The sequence below is a fragment of the Madurella fahalii genome (genome assembly GCF_045866475.1).
Source record: "Madurella fahalii IFM 68171 DNA, scaffold_5, whole genome shotgun sequence".
In the NCBI taxonomy this organism is placed as follows: Eukaryota; Fungi; Ascomycota; class Sordariomycetes; order Sordariales; genus Madurella; species Madurella fahalii.
The window spans coordinates 3,620,320-3,636,613 of record NW_027263975.1 but is presented as its reverse complement, the minus strand read 5'-3'; the positions used below and the strand labels follow the sequence as shown (position 1 = coordinate 3,636,613).

Here is a 16,294-nt window from a genome sequence, read left to right as displayed (position 1 = left end):
CTAGAAGTCGGCGGCATTGATGAGACGTTTTGCGTGGGATCGTCTATCTCGATCTCGGATTGGATGAGGTGCCTTAGTTGATCCTTGGCTCTTGAGAGCGCCGAACCAGTGGAGGAGAGCGTCTCTTTTCATCTTGCACCGAACCGAGCGCCTGGGGACAACGCCACACCCGGGCCGTGGCACGTGGGACAGCGCGGGGTAATCGGCTACATGTTCTCGGGCCAGTTGGCTGGGCCGCCCAACACTTGTCCACGTGCAACTGATAAGATAACGTCTAGCCCTGCGTCCTGTAGCCTGCTACTAGCACCAAGCAACACACGGATCCACAAAAATTTCTTCCACCGTGAGAACATTATACTCCGTATATGCTCGTAATGTGTTGAACAGAAAAAATACACACCGGAGGTCAATGGCCGTCGAAGCCCTTCGCATTTGCCTGCTGAGTAATCATCGTTCAATAGTCACGTGGTGCCTGCGACAGCCCTATTTGTCCAAAGCTCTCCGTTGACTGTACATACTCTGCGGAATAACTGTATTCCGTACTGCGCAGTCAATCGGTACTCGCTCGAAAACTGGGGCACCCATGCAGGGTCCCGCGTTCAAGTCAACATCGATCCCTCCCTTGTCGCGCGCCCAACAATACGCGTCGCATACCCCTCGCCCGAGCATCCTGCCATCATCGTAGTCAGGCGCGCCTGATCCTGACCGATGCCAGCCACCATTCGGCTAGACCACCGGGGGCCCATCACTTATTCGTCGGCCCTCAGGAAGAACGCGGACGTCATCAACCAGGCAACGCATTTGGCAGCTGCGGAGGAGCTCTGCCGGGTGCTCTGGGACAGCAGGGGAACGATCGAGTCTCTTGTCAGGCACCATCTATGGCTTGGCGATAGGGATTCTTGCACTGTTGCACCACGCGACCGATGGATCCGAGGCGGCTTCAACGTCTGTGTGCCGGTCGAGACGCGGTCGGGAGGCGCCCACAGCGTTCCCAGGAGGCTCATCTTTCGCTGCCCCATGCCACACAAGCTCGCAGAAGCCAGGTACCCAGGCACAGTGGATGAGAAGCTGAGCTGCGAGGTAGGGACGTACGCGTGGATGCAGGACTGGTGCCCCGATGTCCGCATACCGCACCTGTACGGCTTCGGCTTCTCTGACCATCGCCATGTAGGTCGCCTGGACTTTGCGCCGCCGACCTCATCTTCCGCGCTAACCTCATCTTCTGACAGTTTACACATGAGCGACAAATGCCGTTTTACGTTCGCTTCTGGCGCGCAATCCGACGCCACCTCCGCTGCTTCCTCAGGTACCAGACCCTCTCACGCTACGCCGCCCACCCCACCGGCCTGCATCTTTCTGCCGCATATATGCTGCTTGAGTACGTTGGCCCGGATACAGGGCGTATGCTTTCTGACACATGGAGGGAGCGCCGGGCCGACCAGACCAAGCAGCGAACGCTGTTCCGTGGCTTGGCCCGCTTGATCCTCTCCCTGGCCCGCGTCCCGCAGCCTCGGATAGGTTCATTTCGGTTCAACGCCGACGGCACGGTGACGCTGACGAACCGGCCGCTGCCCTGCTGCGTCGCCATCCTGGAGAACGGCGGCGCGCCGAGGACGATACCGAGTGACGAAACGTATAGCTGTCCTGAGCCGTTCATCGCAGATATGCTCGCGCTCCACGACGGGAGCTTCCTTGCCCACCGGAATGCCGTCTTCGACGCCGCCGACTGCCGTGGCCAGATGGCCGCCAGGGCGCTACTCAGGACAGTCTCGCATTTCTACGTCTCCCGGGAGCGCCGTGCCGGGCCCTTCCACCTCCAGCTCACCGACCTCCACGCAAGCAACATTTTGGTCGACGACGACTGGAACATCACCTGCCTAATTGATCTGGAGTGGATCTGCTCCCTACCTGTGGAGATGCTTGCCGTGCCTTACTGGCTCACGGGACGCTGCATCGACGAGCTCGTTGGGGACGACCTCTCCCAGTTTGACCAGGTCCGTCGGGAGTTCATGGACATACTAGAGAAGGAGGAGGGTGCGATGAGCGGGGGCGATAAGCCAGCGCTGGCGCGTATTATGCGCGAAGGTTGGGAGTCTGGGGCGGTGTGGTTCTGGCATTGTCTTACATCCGTGGATGCTATCTTCTACCTCGTAGAGGATCACGTTTCTCCTAGGTACTGTCCCTTTTCTTGCAAGGTGGAGGAAGTTCTCTCTGAGTATTGGTGCCAGGAGTCCGCCGCCGTCGTCAGGAGCAAGGTCGCCGACAACGAAAAGTATGAGAAAGAACTGGGCTCCCTGTTCAAAAGGGCGATTTGAGGATTAAGGTAACTAATTATAGTAGCTGAGGCTAGACTTTCGGATTGAGTCAGATGCAGCAAATCGGTATCAGTAATTGAGGCATGTCCCTGAAAAACCAGCAACACCGTGATGGAGCCGGTCTTGGCGGATTCCGTGATAAGAGTTCCAGTTGGGGGTAAATGAGAGCGCCGGAGGGGGGTCCAAGGTGGCTGTGCTTCGGCCCAACCAATGCGAGGGTTCATGTTTCGGGCCGATGTGGACATAGCTCCCGAGTCCTGTTACCCCTCTTTCGGCAGTCGGCGAGTCAATCCGAACCTTTCTGTCAAGATGTTAAGCGGCTCTTCCCGATTGGCTGTGGTGGGCGATTGTACAGATTACCTAGTGGGGGCGCTTGCAGATTCGGGGCAGTGGTGGTTGACATTCCTGTGCAGGGGAAGAAGGTCAGCGGTTCGCGTGCTGTGGTTGGCTCGTCGCTCAGCTGTGCGCTGCAGGTGAGTGGCTGCCAGAATGCTCAACTTGTTTTAATGCTCAACCCTGAGGAAAAGTTCACGGTTGCAGCCAATGTTCTTGCCTAACTGACTTCCTCCACTCAGCCCTGAGGCATCTACCGCCTTGCGGCCGTCGCTTACACACCCACTGCTCTCAGGGGACAATTGGCTCAGGGCATGTTGCCAAGGTTGCCCAATCGGGGCCATCTCTTGATTGTACAGTACATAAACCGTGGCATGAAGCCACCCGCACGTGTACCTCTTGGGCGCATCTGCTTCCCCGCACACTCGCTTGATTTAGCACCGCAAAGCATCCCACTTTGGTCTTGATGCCCAAATGCCAACTCGCTCATCGCCTTTCCAAGCTAAGACCTCAAAGCTTGCGAAAGCGGCCTCGGCTGTGTCCTCTCCCAAGGGAGACCCCCTGAAGATCGCGGCTTGGAAATGCTGCGCTGACTTTGGTGGGCGCTTTAGGCCTTGGGTTGGCGGCGGTATTTGATGGTTGGATGAATTTGCCGTAAGACGCCTCCCGAGGTGACTCTGAAGTACTGCGCTAAGTGCTTGGTTACGCTTTTGCGGCCAGAAAGCCGACTGGAAGGCTGCGTCCTGGCTTCCGTGCTGATGCTAAAACTGGAATGCCGGCTTGTCCACTGAAACATAAACCAGGAACTGTGTACAACTAAGCATGCATGATTGGCAGAGGGCATGATTGGCAGAGGGCATGATTGGCAGAGGGCATGATTGGCAGAGGGCATGATTGGCAGAGGGCATGATTGGCAGAGGGCATGATTGGCAGAGGGCATGATAGAGGGCGTGATGGTGGGTTGCAGCTACGGGCCTCTCAGTTGCGTTCCCTGCATAAGGCATCTTCTCTGCACTCACAAAATGGCCTCTTGTGTGCATATCACATGAAGCATATAAATCTCTGCTTTGTTCCCAAGTAATGACAAGCTACCCTAACTATCCCTAAATTCAGCCTAAATCTACATTTGAGGCGGAGGCAATCCCTCGTCCTGGTGGAACTGCTCCAAGATCTTAAAACATTGCTTGAAATGCGCAGGGGGTTCCCAAGAATTGTGCTTCTTCCTATATCCTGTCCACTTAACTAGGTACTCTAGTCCCTCTTCTCCCTGTCGCCACTTCAAAATCTCCTCGACGTTAAAATACGTGTTGCCTTGAACCTTCTTAGTTGTGGAGGCAACTCTTGAAGAGAGAGCGTGCGCCGTTGAAGGAATCCTCCCTGCTGGTGACTTGCGCTGCGGATTTTCTGGTGCGCGTTTATGTCGTCCATGATTCGTACAAGGATTCCACGTGAACTCCACCTGAAACGTCGCCATCCCGCCCACCCAAACGCGCTTGAGGACCGTTTTAAGTGGCCATTCCTCAAAGCTTGCGAAAGCGGCCTCAAGTGTCTCCTCTTCCAAAGCGGACGCCCCTGAAGATTGCGGCTTGGAAATTCTGCGCTGGCTTTGGCGGCGCTTCGGACCTTGGGTTGGTGGTGGTTGTTGAGCCTGTAGCGATAGGGAGTTGGTGCGAAGACGTGCCTGCCTCTTGGGCGCTGTGTTCACCTTGCGGCACTTTCCTTGTGGCGGCTGAATGATATCCCTATCTTTGCCTTGCTTGGCGTCACTTCCCACAATAGGAAAGCGGTCCTCCTTGCTGTTAGTATCGCAACGACGCCGCCGTTGACAACGACCGGTGTTCTGCTGAAGGTCGACCTGCTCCTCGTCGGGCAATTCGGTGGTACTTGCCCTCGTTGTTCCAGAGCCTTGCTTTATGTCGTGGCCGAATGACACGTGCTTCCGATGCGTCGCCCTAGTGCTGGGGGTGAGGAGGATCCCCGCAGGCTTCACCAGCGAAGCTTCTGTCGCTAGAGCCAGGTTGCTTTGCTGCTGCGTTGTCTTCTCACTGGTCGACTTGGACGTAGCTCGACAGTCTTGGGGGGCGGGGGGGCCATCCTCATCCTGCTCTCTGTGGTCCGGAACGAGAGGATGACGTTCTCCGTCACTCGCCAGATCGCTGTCGTCATGGTGATCACGATGTTGAGAGAGGCGGCAGCTGCCGGACCTCAGTTGTGGACCGACCCAACGACTGGAGGCGGCATCACATAGGCTCTAGGGCCGAAGGCGTGGCTCGGTATCCGCTGGTTCGAGCTCGCTAGTGCTCTCGTCATCCGGCAGTGTAGGTGTACGTGTACGCTCTTCTCTGTCATCTAGAACCAGACGATAGTGCTTTGGGCTGCCCGTCTGACTGCTGTCGCCGCAGCGATCACAGTGCTGAGAAAGGCAGTGGCCATTGGACTGCTGTTGGGATTTAAACCTAAGACCAGAGGCGGGCGGGCGTGGACTTTGAGGCTGACCATGAGGGTCCAGCATGGATTGTGACTGAGCGGCGCGTCTCCGCCGGATCGCTGCGAATGAAAATGGGAACCGCCTATCCCATTGCTCGTTGTCAAGGCATATAGAACCGTCGTGATTCGACGTCGTTCCGCATGGTTTTTTGGACGGCTGGGGAGAGCCAGACAACGTCTCTGGAGAAGACCCTAGGCTACCTCTCTGTTGCTGCTCGTTTGCAAACTCATCGTCTGGGCCAGGCCCACTGGTGACCGAAGGCTCTGACACGTCGCTATCGTCGGGAACAGTGTCGCGACTTTCGCCTACGTAGGCATGTTAGCGCACTTGCCTGCCCGGGGATGGGAGATTTAGGTATATACCTGCACCAGCAACACCGCTGGATTTAAGTTCTTAGATGCAGCTGCGACGAGCTCAGTTTGTTCTCGATTACCATAGAGAACAACAGGCTACTGTACTGCTGTAACGTGATCAATGTCTTCCAACCTTCAACCCTTGCACCAAGAGTGGTACCCAATTTGGGGGGTTTCGAGGGCAGTCCAATTTGGGGCCCGGGCCCCAAAACATGGCCTTGGTTGTCTCGAATATTAATAAGAGCTCTCTGCCAGACCATCATTCCATAAAACAACTCCAATACTTCAACACGAATAGAATGATCCGGATCAAACATTGTATGCCGATCCTTTTAGCGCTTGCCTCTGCCTGTTCGTTGGTACTAGGTATACTGGCACTCTCTAGCGAACAGAATGTCAAGTCAGGCGTAGTAACGCTCGAAGTGAGTGTGCCGTTTCCCCATATGCAATACCGGTCCCTAACGCAGTTCAGTTCCATCTTTCTACAGTTCTCAGTGACGGGATCTTTAGAAAGCGTACGCCCCGAAGACCGGACTTTGTCAACTCTATTCGAACAGCAGTTGATAGTTTCCCGAGTGCCCGGAGTCGTTTCGAGAGTGTAGCTGATGCAGTCCCTACGTCGCTCCCTGACATAGAGAATATCCCTGACGAAGTTGGGGATATAGCAAACCCTCTCGAAGATATTCCCCATTTGATTGAGGAGATATTCCCAAAGAATTGTTCGGTAGGAACAGGCAAATTCTGTATGGGGCTTGCCAGCAACGTCACCTGTCACGATTTACCGCTTAACCTGTCTGATATTCTCCCACCAGACATTGTGAAACATGTCAGCGAAAACTTCGACGACATCGCAACCCTTGATGCTGCCCTTTCCAAGATAACGGGTCCCTATCTCCGGGACACCTTGATCGTAGGAATGGTGTCTACACTTATCAGCGTTTCGCTCTTCACTGCTTCAATTTATGGTTGGCTTCTCGGGGGTAGGATCATTAGCTCTAGGGTCCTAAATGCTGCGGCTCACCTTGTGTTCGGGTTAATGCTAAGCGTCCCCTTCTTCATCCCAACTGTCATTCTCCACGTTTTGAGGTCGAACCTTGAGCAATTACCTTCCTGGATTCAGATGCAGCATGGCGACGTATACGGGCTCTGCGTGGGGTGCCTTTGCTGCGCTTTGGCCGGCGCGATTTTAGGGGCCTTTGTGCCTTTTGTCTCGTAGCTCTTCGGTGGTGAATATGTACCTGCTCGGATGAATTATCACACCGTGGCAAGACAAGATAAGACCGTTCTGTATATTTAAGGCGTAATGTAAGACACTACTAGGTTTGACATATAAGATAGAAATCGAGGTCCCTGAGCCCCTATGGATCCGCAGTCAACGATGATGCTTTCCCATATGGCTTATCAGTGCTGTCCGCCGCGTGTACTTGGCATCACAGCTCGGACAAGGCATCCTGGGCTGTTTGGACTTCTCACGACGGTGTCGTAGTAGGTTGCTACGGTTCGAAAATCCACGTCCATTACAACCGTGATCCCAACATTTGTTGCTTCGATTACGACCGAGCTTCTTCTGTCCTTGGTCCGAACAGCCGCCGACGTCACTTGGCATGTTATGTCAGAACGATGAGTCAAGAACACCAAAGAGGTATTGGGCTCACGGATTCTGCGGCTCCTCGATTGAACCGCCGGTCAATGGTTCCCATGAAGATGACGATTCTTGAGATGAAATTTGAAACGGCCTTGTATGAGGTGTGGAGCGTGGCTGGACTGCCCAGCTAGCGGAAGAGGAGATCTCTGTCTGAACGGTTTCGCCGACTGAATTGAATGGGATTTCATCGACCGGACTAAGAAACATACTGCGGATGGTGAGCTTCAAAGTGAGTCGGAGGAATGAATGAGCACCCACCCCTGCCCGGTCAACCACCACGGGGAAGTACCGGGCTCCGACCCAATTTCATCAAAATGGAAGTTCGATGAAAACATGGGGATGTTGTCGGCAGTGAGCCAGATGGTTTCTTGGGGAATGCATGGGATACCAAACTCCTGTGCGAGTGAAAAGGTGACATATTGAGGGAGCGGAATGGTGTAGTCAAAAATAACATGTCCCAAGAGTGGCATTTCATCGCTTGCCACAGTAGCAGAAGAATCGGCAAAGCTGACTTGCATGGCGTCTAGACTTGTAGAGGGTTGGTAAATGTTGAGAGTGAGAGTGTTCGAGGAGAACGAGAAAAAGAGAAAACGAGAAGGACGGCGACATATTTATAGCTAGCGGCCAGCATACCTTTCCCCTCCGGACCGATAACGCACGACTTAACCTATTAAGGTAGCCAAGTCGAGTCTGTCTTGATTCTGTACACCCCTGAGCTACATACTGGGGCCATTTCCCGTCTGTGAGGCGCTCACGACGGCCAAGGCTTGCAGGCCTCCCCTCCTATTTCCCTAAAGGTAGGAGATCTACGAACATCGGCCGGCGGACGGCTGACCGAGCCGGGTCATTAAGGGCTTAGCCCACATATTAACGGGACTATGAGCTCAGCTTCTGCCGCTGCTAGCGTCGGCTGAAGGGAATGGCGCCATTATCTTCACGCATCTGCAGGGTCTTCCCTCGACACGAACGACCAAACGGCACCCAACAGGCTGCCAAGGTAAGTGTCACTGAATGGAAAGAAAAAGCCGAGGCCTACCTAATGCAATACCTCGGAGTTCTAAAGTCGTAACTTAGCACCCTTCATGCTCAAGAAGGAGACTTCAGCGACCGCGCTCGATCCCAACGGACCTCACTGATTTGCTCCCGCTGCCCCGGCAACCCCAACCGGCCTCACGAGGCGTGCACCGCCCCTCGCCAATGGATCAGGGGCAAGAGGGTTATGAAACCGACTTCATCCTTCGTCGAGACCTCGATAGGCCGTACCTATTCCTACTACCTTGGTTCCTGACAGAAGTCGGTCAGTCGGATCACTCTGGCTCGTAGTGATAAGGAGTGCGAGTAAGAGTGTCATCTTACTAGCGTGGATTACTGGGCCTTCAACGAGATAAGAGAAAAGGATCACTTAGGATGTGGATTAGTATGTTGTTGTGGTTTCATGTAACGTTATGTGAAGTAGCCTGACGCCCTTGTCACGATGTGACGCCGTTTATAAATATTATGTTTGTGATAGAAACCTGCAATGTAACCGTAGACCGAACCCCTGATTTGACGTTCGGAATGGCTCGGCTGATTTAAGTGAAACTTTCATCATGTATGGCACAGCCTGTGCTGAACTCTTGCAGACCGGGGAGAAGCAGATCTCAGCCACGATGCAACCAGTCAGACCTTGTGAAGTTGTGCCAGGGGCTCACACACCTGCTCCCCTTTCAACCTTCCGAGGGGACTTCCCACCCTGGCCCCTGAAAGCCGGACTAACTCTCGCTGCTCCCTGCCTGCATCTCTGCATCCATGCGAGACACTAGTGGAGCACGTCTGCATGGGGGCGGTTGAAGACCCGTCTCTCGTAGAGGTTCGGCTAGGATGAAATTCGGGTGGGAATCGCTTGCCAGGACAAGGAGGAGGATGTCACCCCTGAGTGGCAGATGTCTCCTAAGTGCTGTCATCCGCATTCTAGGTACTCAAGTCCGACAAACCTCGACGATGGAGGTAGAGAAAGACATCATGTACGACATCAGTGCTTCTTTAAGTCAACGTTCTCATTCTACATGGATCTCGAACATACCTTTCGTAGCCTTCTACTTGCCTCCTATGGGGCGAGCTCGGGGCCTCCATGCTATGTCTTTACCTTGTCTATCTTGTATATAGACGAAGCCCCTTAGCACCGTGATGTTGGTCAAATGCTAAGCGTAACGTATCACCGCTGCTTTATTCTCATCATCATCGCCCGGACCGTTCTTTCCCTCAGCATGGGTCTGTGTTTGGCGTACTCGCCCGTGGCGGCCCCTGGCTGGTGTCTGCGTCCGGGCCGGTGGTACCTTGTAGCATGATAGGGCAGGTAGGAGGACCACAATCTAAGAACCTTCAGGGAGCTGACAGCACCGGTGCTATCCTGTCCTGTGCCATTCAACTTGATGGCCAACTTTTCTAGTAATTAGTTAGAGAATCTCTGACGTGGAATACCCAATGCCTAATGTTCGTCTCTATGGACGTCCATTCAGTTGATTGACGCAACAAATTTTGCGTACAATAGTTATTCGTGTTGAAATTTAGTATCTTACAAATGCTTAGGGCCCAGAAGTGGGCCCAGCGACGGGGAAATGAGCCATAAGCTCCTGTTTTGGTGCCTCGGCTATAATATTATGCGTCCCAGATATGGGTTCTATGAACAGCTATAAAAACGAATCTATCAGAACACATAAGACGGAAGGATTTTTGGTTTATTTTGTTCGCTACGTCTTGAGTTAATCATGTATTCATTCTTCATTGTTGCGACTTTCTTAGGCCGGAGCCTTGCCCACTCTTGGGCGGAGCAGCTCACGGTAATCGTTGATGGAGTCTTTACCGGAAGAAATGGCTATTCCCGAGGCTACGTATCCCGAAGTAGCCCGGGCTTTGACGATAAGTTTATGACGTATCTTCTGCCACCGCATGATTCGGGAAGGACCAGAGTTGATGATAACGACCTTTTGTGCGCACCGTCTCAGAGGACTCATGACCAAGCAGCCGACTACCCACGTCTAGAAGTATCACCGGGCTCTTATGTAGCTATCAAGTATCTTGAAAATGGGCACGTTACATTGCCAGGTAACCAGCCAGGAAAGCCGCCGGCAGCAGGGACAGTGCGCGTATTTGGGACCAGCCAGCCCGGCACCCAAGAGCTTCTCACAGGTGTCCTGAGGTGGACCGCAGATGGCTCAGGAGGTGATGGACGAGGTAAACTCTTGACTGTGCAAAACTTTGACGACGGTCGATGCTACCAGATCAACGACGGCGAGATTTCAGCAATTCGCCAGAAGGAGTTTCCTAACCCTATACCAGGCACACCCGGATCTTTCCACGAGCAGTGGTGTGAGACTGACATTATGGTGCCGGAAGACGTGCTAACTGACTCAATATATACAATCTACTGGGTATGGCAGTGGCCGACGATGGCTGGAGTTCCAGGACTGCCTGATGGTAAAGACGAATACTATACCACGTGCTCCGACCTTGATATTGTTGCAGGGCCAATTCGAGACGGGCCACCGAATCCACTCCGTGACCAAGACCCACAGACGGCTGCCCACGAAGATTTTCAGTCTCGTGCTTCGTCTAAATCAGGGCCAGATTGTCAACGTTAGTCAACGGCAACTTCAAAGCTTAGCGTTTTAGATGTTAGGGGAGAAATGAAATTAGCTATTGCGGTCCTAATTTCGGGCGGAGACTCTGTTGACTGGCAATGCGTAGTGCAACATCGTCTTCACTTGGTTCCAAGCCTTGCTCGGGAGGACGGGCTCTGAGCGGCGCGACGAAGCAGTAGTATGTGAAATGGTTCATGGTTGATGTATGGATGTGACCGACCTTGAAATTTCCCTCTTCAATTTCCATAAACTCGGCTTCCTCTAGTTATAGTCTTCTCCTGTATGCCTTCCTCAAATACCGTAAACGGACTTCCGAGTCTGCGCCCTCCTTCGATGAAGAACCCTCTCGATACAACATTAGAGACGCCAGGGATTCCACGCGTAGTTTTGCAATCCGACTCTACGACGAAGCCACCGAAAGCGATCGCTACGATAGCTCGTACTCGAGCGCCGCGCTGGTCCCCGCTCTCTGCCAGGCCCGGAAGATTTTCACAGGGAATCGCCATCTCACCAGGCAGCAAACTTTCAGCAAATTATAAGCTAGTTATTTTTAGAATCAGCGTTCTGGGCGCGTAGCTTGATGGCGCGGAGTGGCCGACCAGCGTCACCGGTGACGAATCTACACGAGGTTTCTCCGTGGCAAGATTGAATACGCCAGTGAGTCACATAGCCTTCAAATCGTCATACTGGAAGTATTCGGGATCACGTGCTTTAAGGAAACCTTCCTGAGCGATCTCTCGACCTGTATCCGAAGCGGTGAGATGGCTGATTTCATCGGACTCAAATCCAACCTTAGCCGCGAGTTTAGCTATTCCGCACCACCTTCTCGGGCCAGCCTTTGAGGCGTCCCCCAACTTCTCCCCCTCCAACTCCATTCACCCATATCGGCTCTAGTACGGTAAACAATTGTTCCAGTATTCCCTCCAAGCTACCCAATATATACCTTTCATCATTTAGGGTCTCTTGCATGCCCCCCATACCCTCAAGTTCCTTCAGAGTTCCCTGCACCTCAGATGCCATCTTTACTAGCTCACTTAAGGTTCTCTGTATATTGTGCACCGTATCGCTCCGATCATAAATACCTTCGTCGCGTTGCCGGTATGTTATTTTGATCACCTGGTCACCATTGTTGAATGTTGTATGATGGAGTCGTACGGGACATTCACTGCATCCGACTCCAATCGAACGGTTGTTATCGTCATCGAAAACAACGACGACGCCTTTGAAACATGAGTCTATAAACCACCGGAGTATTCCTGGTTTCGTTAGCTTCTGGAAGGCAAAATCATGAGGATTGGGGTGGGCTAAACCTTGAACCGGAGAACTTGAAACCCGAGTGGGAACCCATTTATACCACAGAAACCCTACTAATAGGAGCATAAAAACTCCTAGTAGGAAGTTAGGGGCAGCGGGGTGGGGGTCCATGGCTGTTAATTGAGGTGGGGTGATAGCGACACGACGAAGGATCAACGTATTCTGATTGAAGTCTGTTAAAGCCTCGAGTAGCTGCTGGCGAAGAAATGTCTAAGTTGAGCGACCATGAGAGTGGTTGGGGGCAAGGGATTTTATAGACCTTTCGCCCCTTTCTGCCCTCCCTTTCCTAGCTAAACCGTATGTGTTGGGGTCTCGCCTCACATCGGGACGAGTCTCTAAACTGATCCACACTAAGCAAAAAACGCCTAACATGGTCCTACACGCACGGATTCCCGAGCCTTTCTCCCGTGAGGAATAGCCTAAGACCCGTCTTAAGGCGTTTTCTTCAGAGTAATCCTAGCTTGCCGATGATCCGCCACCTCAGCCAAGCGCACCAGAAATCCGCCATGTCATAAGGGGCTCAGCTACGTTACCTGCTAGCATGCAAACCCTTTTTTATCTCGGGCCCCGCGGAACTGCCGATCTTTGTTGCAGCTTCCTAATAAGTATGACGTTAACCTTTCCTTGCGGCTGTAAGCGTAGGATCTTGTTTTGGAGTATCGGAAAATGACGCTGTGGCAGTGTAAGCTAGGCTCTTTACGTGACTGGATCCTTAGCCATTGAAAGTAGCTGGAAGGGAAAACACTGGACCGCGGTGCATTGATACGAGAGCCATTCATTTTTTGTCTGGTGGCCACTGGTAAGCGGGGAAGATAGCATCCCAGCGGCTCTGTGTGGTCGTCACTCGTCAGGCCTGAGTAGTCCCTCCTCTAGCAAGGCGCTAATAGCTCCCGGGACGAAAGATATTAGAAGGATTCGAGTTCCTCATGCAAGCAATACTTTCCATAGTGTCATGATTCATTTTATTGTCTGCCACAGCTGTTGAGGTCTTAGTCAGAGCACCCGTTGGGACAGTATCCACGGCTCTGTCAGACTTGCTTGCAACCCTCTTTCCCCTACTGTCCAACAGCCTCTAGATGTGCTGCCTTGCAGCCTGGCACCTTTGGTGGTAGGTTGTAACGGATCATCACCGTTCCTTAGTTTGTATTGCCTCAGTGTGATACCTTCCTGCGTTTGCTCGGACGCGGCGGTAGAATAGCGCGTTTGTGCTCTGTCTGATGTTTGTGCTGCTCCTTGTCAGTGCAATTTGTGGCTACATCATAGGATGGGTGGTCTATACAACAACGCTCTCTTCACGTCAAGCTTTGTCTAGTCGGTCAATAAACTCTTGTTCACTCATCTCCCAGAGCTCGGAGAATGGAAAAGGGGAGGTGAGGGCTGGAACAGAGTCACTACTCTCCCTTACATCTTTGAGCCGATGGCAGTTCGAGCTTGATCGGGACCCTTTTCGAGTTTCAAAGATACCGACGCCAGTGCTTCCGTGGAACGAAGGATAAAGGTAATCCATGATCTTCGCTATAAGTCGCGGGTCCCTGAATTCAATAAAAGGCGTACCAGTCGAGTGCCTCCAAGCCAAGTAGTTCATCGACTTTACCTTTCGCCGCGTAACGCCTCCGAGTCAGATACTTCGTAGGTATGCTCGAGTCCGTCTGAGTCGTTGGATGTTGGCTGACGCATGTAGGAATTTTCACGATGGTTACCCCTCGACCTTCCGGGGAGCCATCGCAGGAGCCGTATTGTGCCAATACAAATTGGCCGTTGTAGAACACACAGATGAGGGTTCCCTGCTGAGCCAGCATATCTGCCTGACGTGGTATCCGCAGCACCTTGACGCTAAGATAATCTGTTTGCTACACAGTTCATTATGCCGCCGTATTTCTGGATCACACGGCATTGTTGGTTCGCCGTCGCAACGTTCCATGGGCTCCCTCCCTGCTTGCCGAAGGCGTCTCTATGTTATGATTGTCTCGCCGTATCTTCCGGCTACCAACGGCATGTTGCTCATAGCCACCCAGCCGCCCCCATTTAGACCTCAATCATTCCATCACCGGGTCATTGGCTGATCAGATTTGCATATACTGCGCCCCAATTTCATGCGAATTGGTCAGAGATCTACAAACCCCCTTTCCGGAGGTCGCCGGGGGCGGAATGGTTTCACGCTCGAGTCTGCAGGAGCCCATGATCTATAAAACGCCATTCTCCCTTCCCAGTTGTCGTTATCTCCTCCTCCTTTCTTCTACTTCTAATACCCAGTTCATTCGTCACGGGAAGCTCTTCGCAATCGCCCTCACCTGATTTCTTCCGTCACTCAAAGGCACTTGTCTCTATTGTTACCATGGACGGAGCGAGCGAATGGTCAGCCTTTATGTTAGGCAATGGACTCTTCGATACTCTCTTGTCCCCGGAGCCAGAAGAACGTAACTACCACGAGTTCCCAGCAACACCGCCGTCTCTCACCCCCAGTCTTTCGTCAGATTTGAGCGGAAGGGAATTTGACAATGATTCGTGGTCTTACTTACTGGACGAAATGGATCTAACAGCAAACTGGCTCGATGGGAACGTGATTGGCTTCGTTCAGGACGACGAGGTTTTGGACAACTCGACCACTATGGACCTTGAACTCGACGACAATAGCGTCATGTTCCTTTGCAACACAACTGAGGAACTGCCCGTCAGCGATGAAGAACTCGATCGCTACTTCAACGACTCCAGCACGGACACAGCTGAGTCCTGTCACACCGGCATCCTTTCAGCCACAGATACTGAAAGTACCGAGGATCGTCTCCTTCCGGAACAGCCCCGGTATTTCCCACGTTACCGTTCGAAAGTCTCGCCAAAGGGGAGGGCGAACGGGAGAATACTCACTCGGGGAAAGAAGCAAAGATGGCCCTCCAAATCTGCCGAATGGACAAATGTGTGGATTCGTATCGAGAAGGCAGGTATTGAACTCAAAGACCACGGAGGAGTTACAGAATACAGCTGGGCTCAGCGGCATGGCTGGCGCGACTCACCTACGAAAAGGACAGCCGACATTTCGTGTACCGCGACACGGGTTGTGGTTTCCTCCTGGCAGGAAGGTTATGATACTGAGATTGCGCGGGCTTCCGCGGGGGTGATCAGGTATCTCGACGTCAGGCCGGCTGGATATGGCTTTGTGGTTCGAATTTATTACGATGCGAAGACGGACCTATTCAGGGGTTTCGATGAAGTAAACGAAAAGCACCTTCGAGTGAGTTGTAGCTTAGTGGAGGCGCTTATGGAGAACCCTGGTACGAGTGTAATGCTGGGACCAGAATGACTGATTGGGGAGGGGAAACGGGGCAAATGATTCAATTCTGCTTGTTGATATATTTATCTCTTTATATAACTTACATGGTCACTTAACAGGTGATATGCTGGTGGCGGGTGTCGCCAACATCGGCACTTCCTTGAGTGGCATGCGTAACTCGAGTCCGACTGCTTTTTGGTGCTCACCATGAAGACAGTGAAAGTCTCGGACTTGAATGACAAGGAAGTCGGTACCTTCAGGTATTGGTCAGTGACGAAGAGACCTTTCTTCTTCCATACCTCTGGTAAAGGACCGGCAGCGGAGACCGAAACAGTGTCGAAAGTCGCCGGAGGGACCTGTGACTCAGGGTCGAGAAGCGTGCTGATGTCCGACGCCGGGATGGTAACATCATCGACTGTGATTGCAACAATCCCCGTGCGAATCCAGTTCGCGAACACACCGTGCCCCGCACCTAAACCCAGGTCGACGACATTCGTAAGGACACGCTCGCAATACTCGTATTCGAAGTCAGCCAACTTATGAGAACGGGGAAAATCAAGATACTATCCATCTCCCTTGAGCTGATTCCCCCACACCGGGCTTCCCGGGCTTTCTTTTCAGATTCGGGGCGGGACTGCGTCCTTGAACGCGCTATCAGGGTCGAACCGCACGACGGCTAATCCACACGAAAGTAGACGGTCAACGGTGCCCAGTTGTTGCTTCGTCGGCGTGGGTCAGAATTGCTTTGAGGCCCTCCCTCGGCGCCGCCAGGCTGGACACAACGATAAGTCCTCGCTGGAGAAGGAATCCGGTCTTTTTTTCTGGTGTCTCCTCAGGCAGCTCATCGAAGGGAAACAGTATATCGTTACCTCTAGCGCAAATGGCACGAACCGGCGTGTTACCTTTGCCCCATTCGCTGGAGGATTGTAAGGTTCTTCGGTGCCGGATCCCCAATGCT

General features: G+C 52.9%; 1 protein-coding gene across 1 annotated transcript; it reads left to right on the top strand.

Moving 5' to 3' along the window:
* Window positions 1-708: 708 nt before the first annotated feature.
* On the top strand, window positions 709-2,315 carry MFIFM68171_09685 (uncharacterized protein; the record flags this gene model as incomplete). The annotated part of the gene is made up of 2 exons (XM_071065104.1): window positions 709-1,167; window positions 1,230-2,315. 2 exons carry the CDS (start codon window positions 709-711, stop codon window positions 2,313-2,315), a joined length of 1,545 nt encoding a protein of 514 aa, XP_070921205.1.
* Window positions 2,316-16,294: the final 13,979 nt, after the last annotated feature.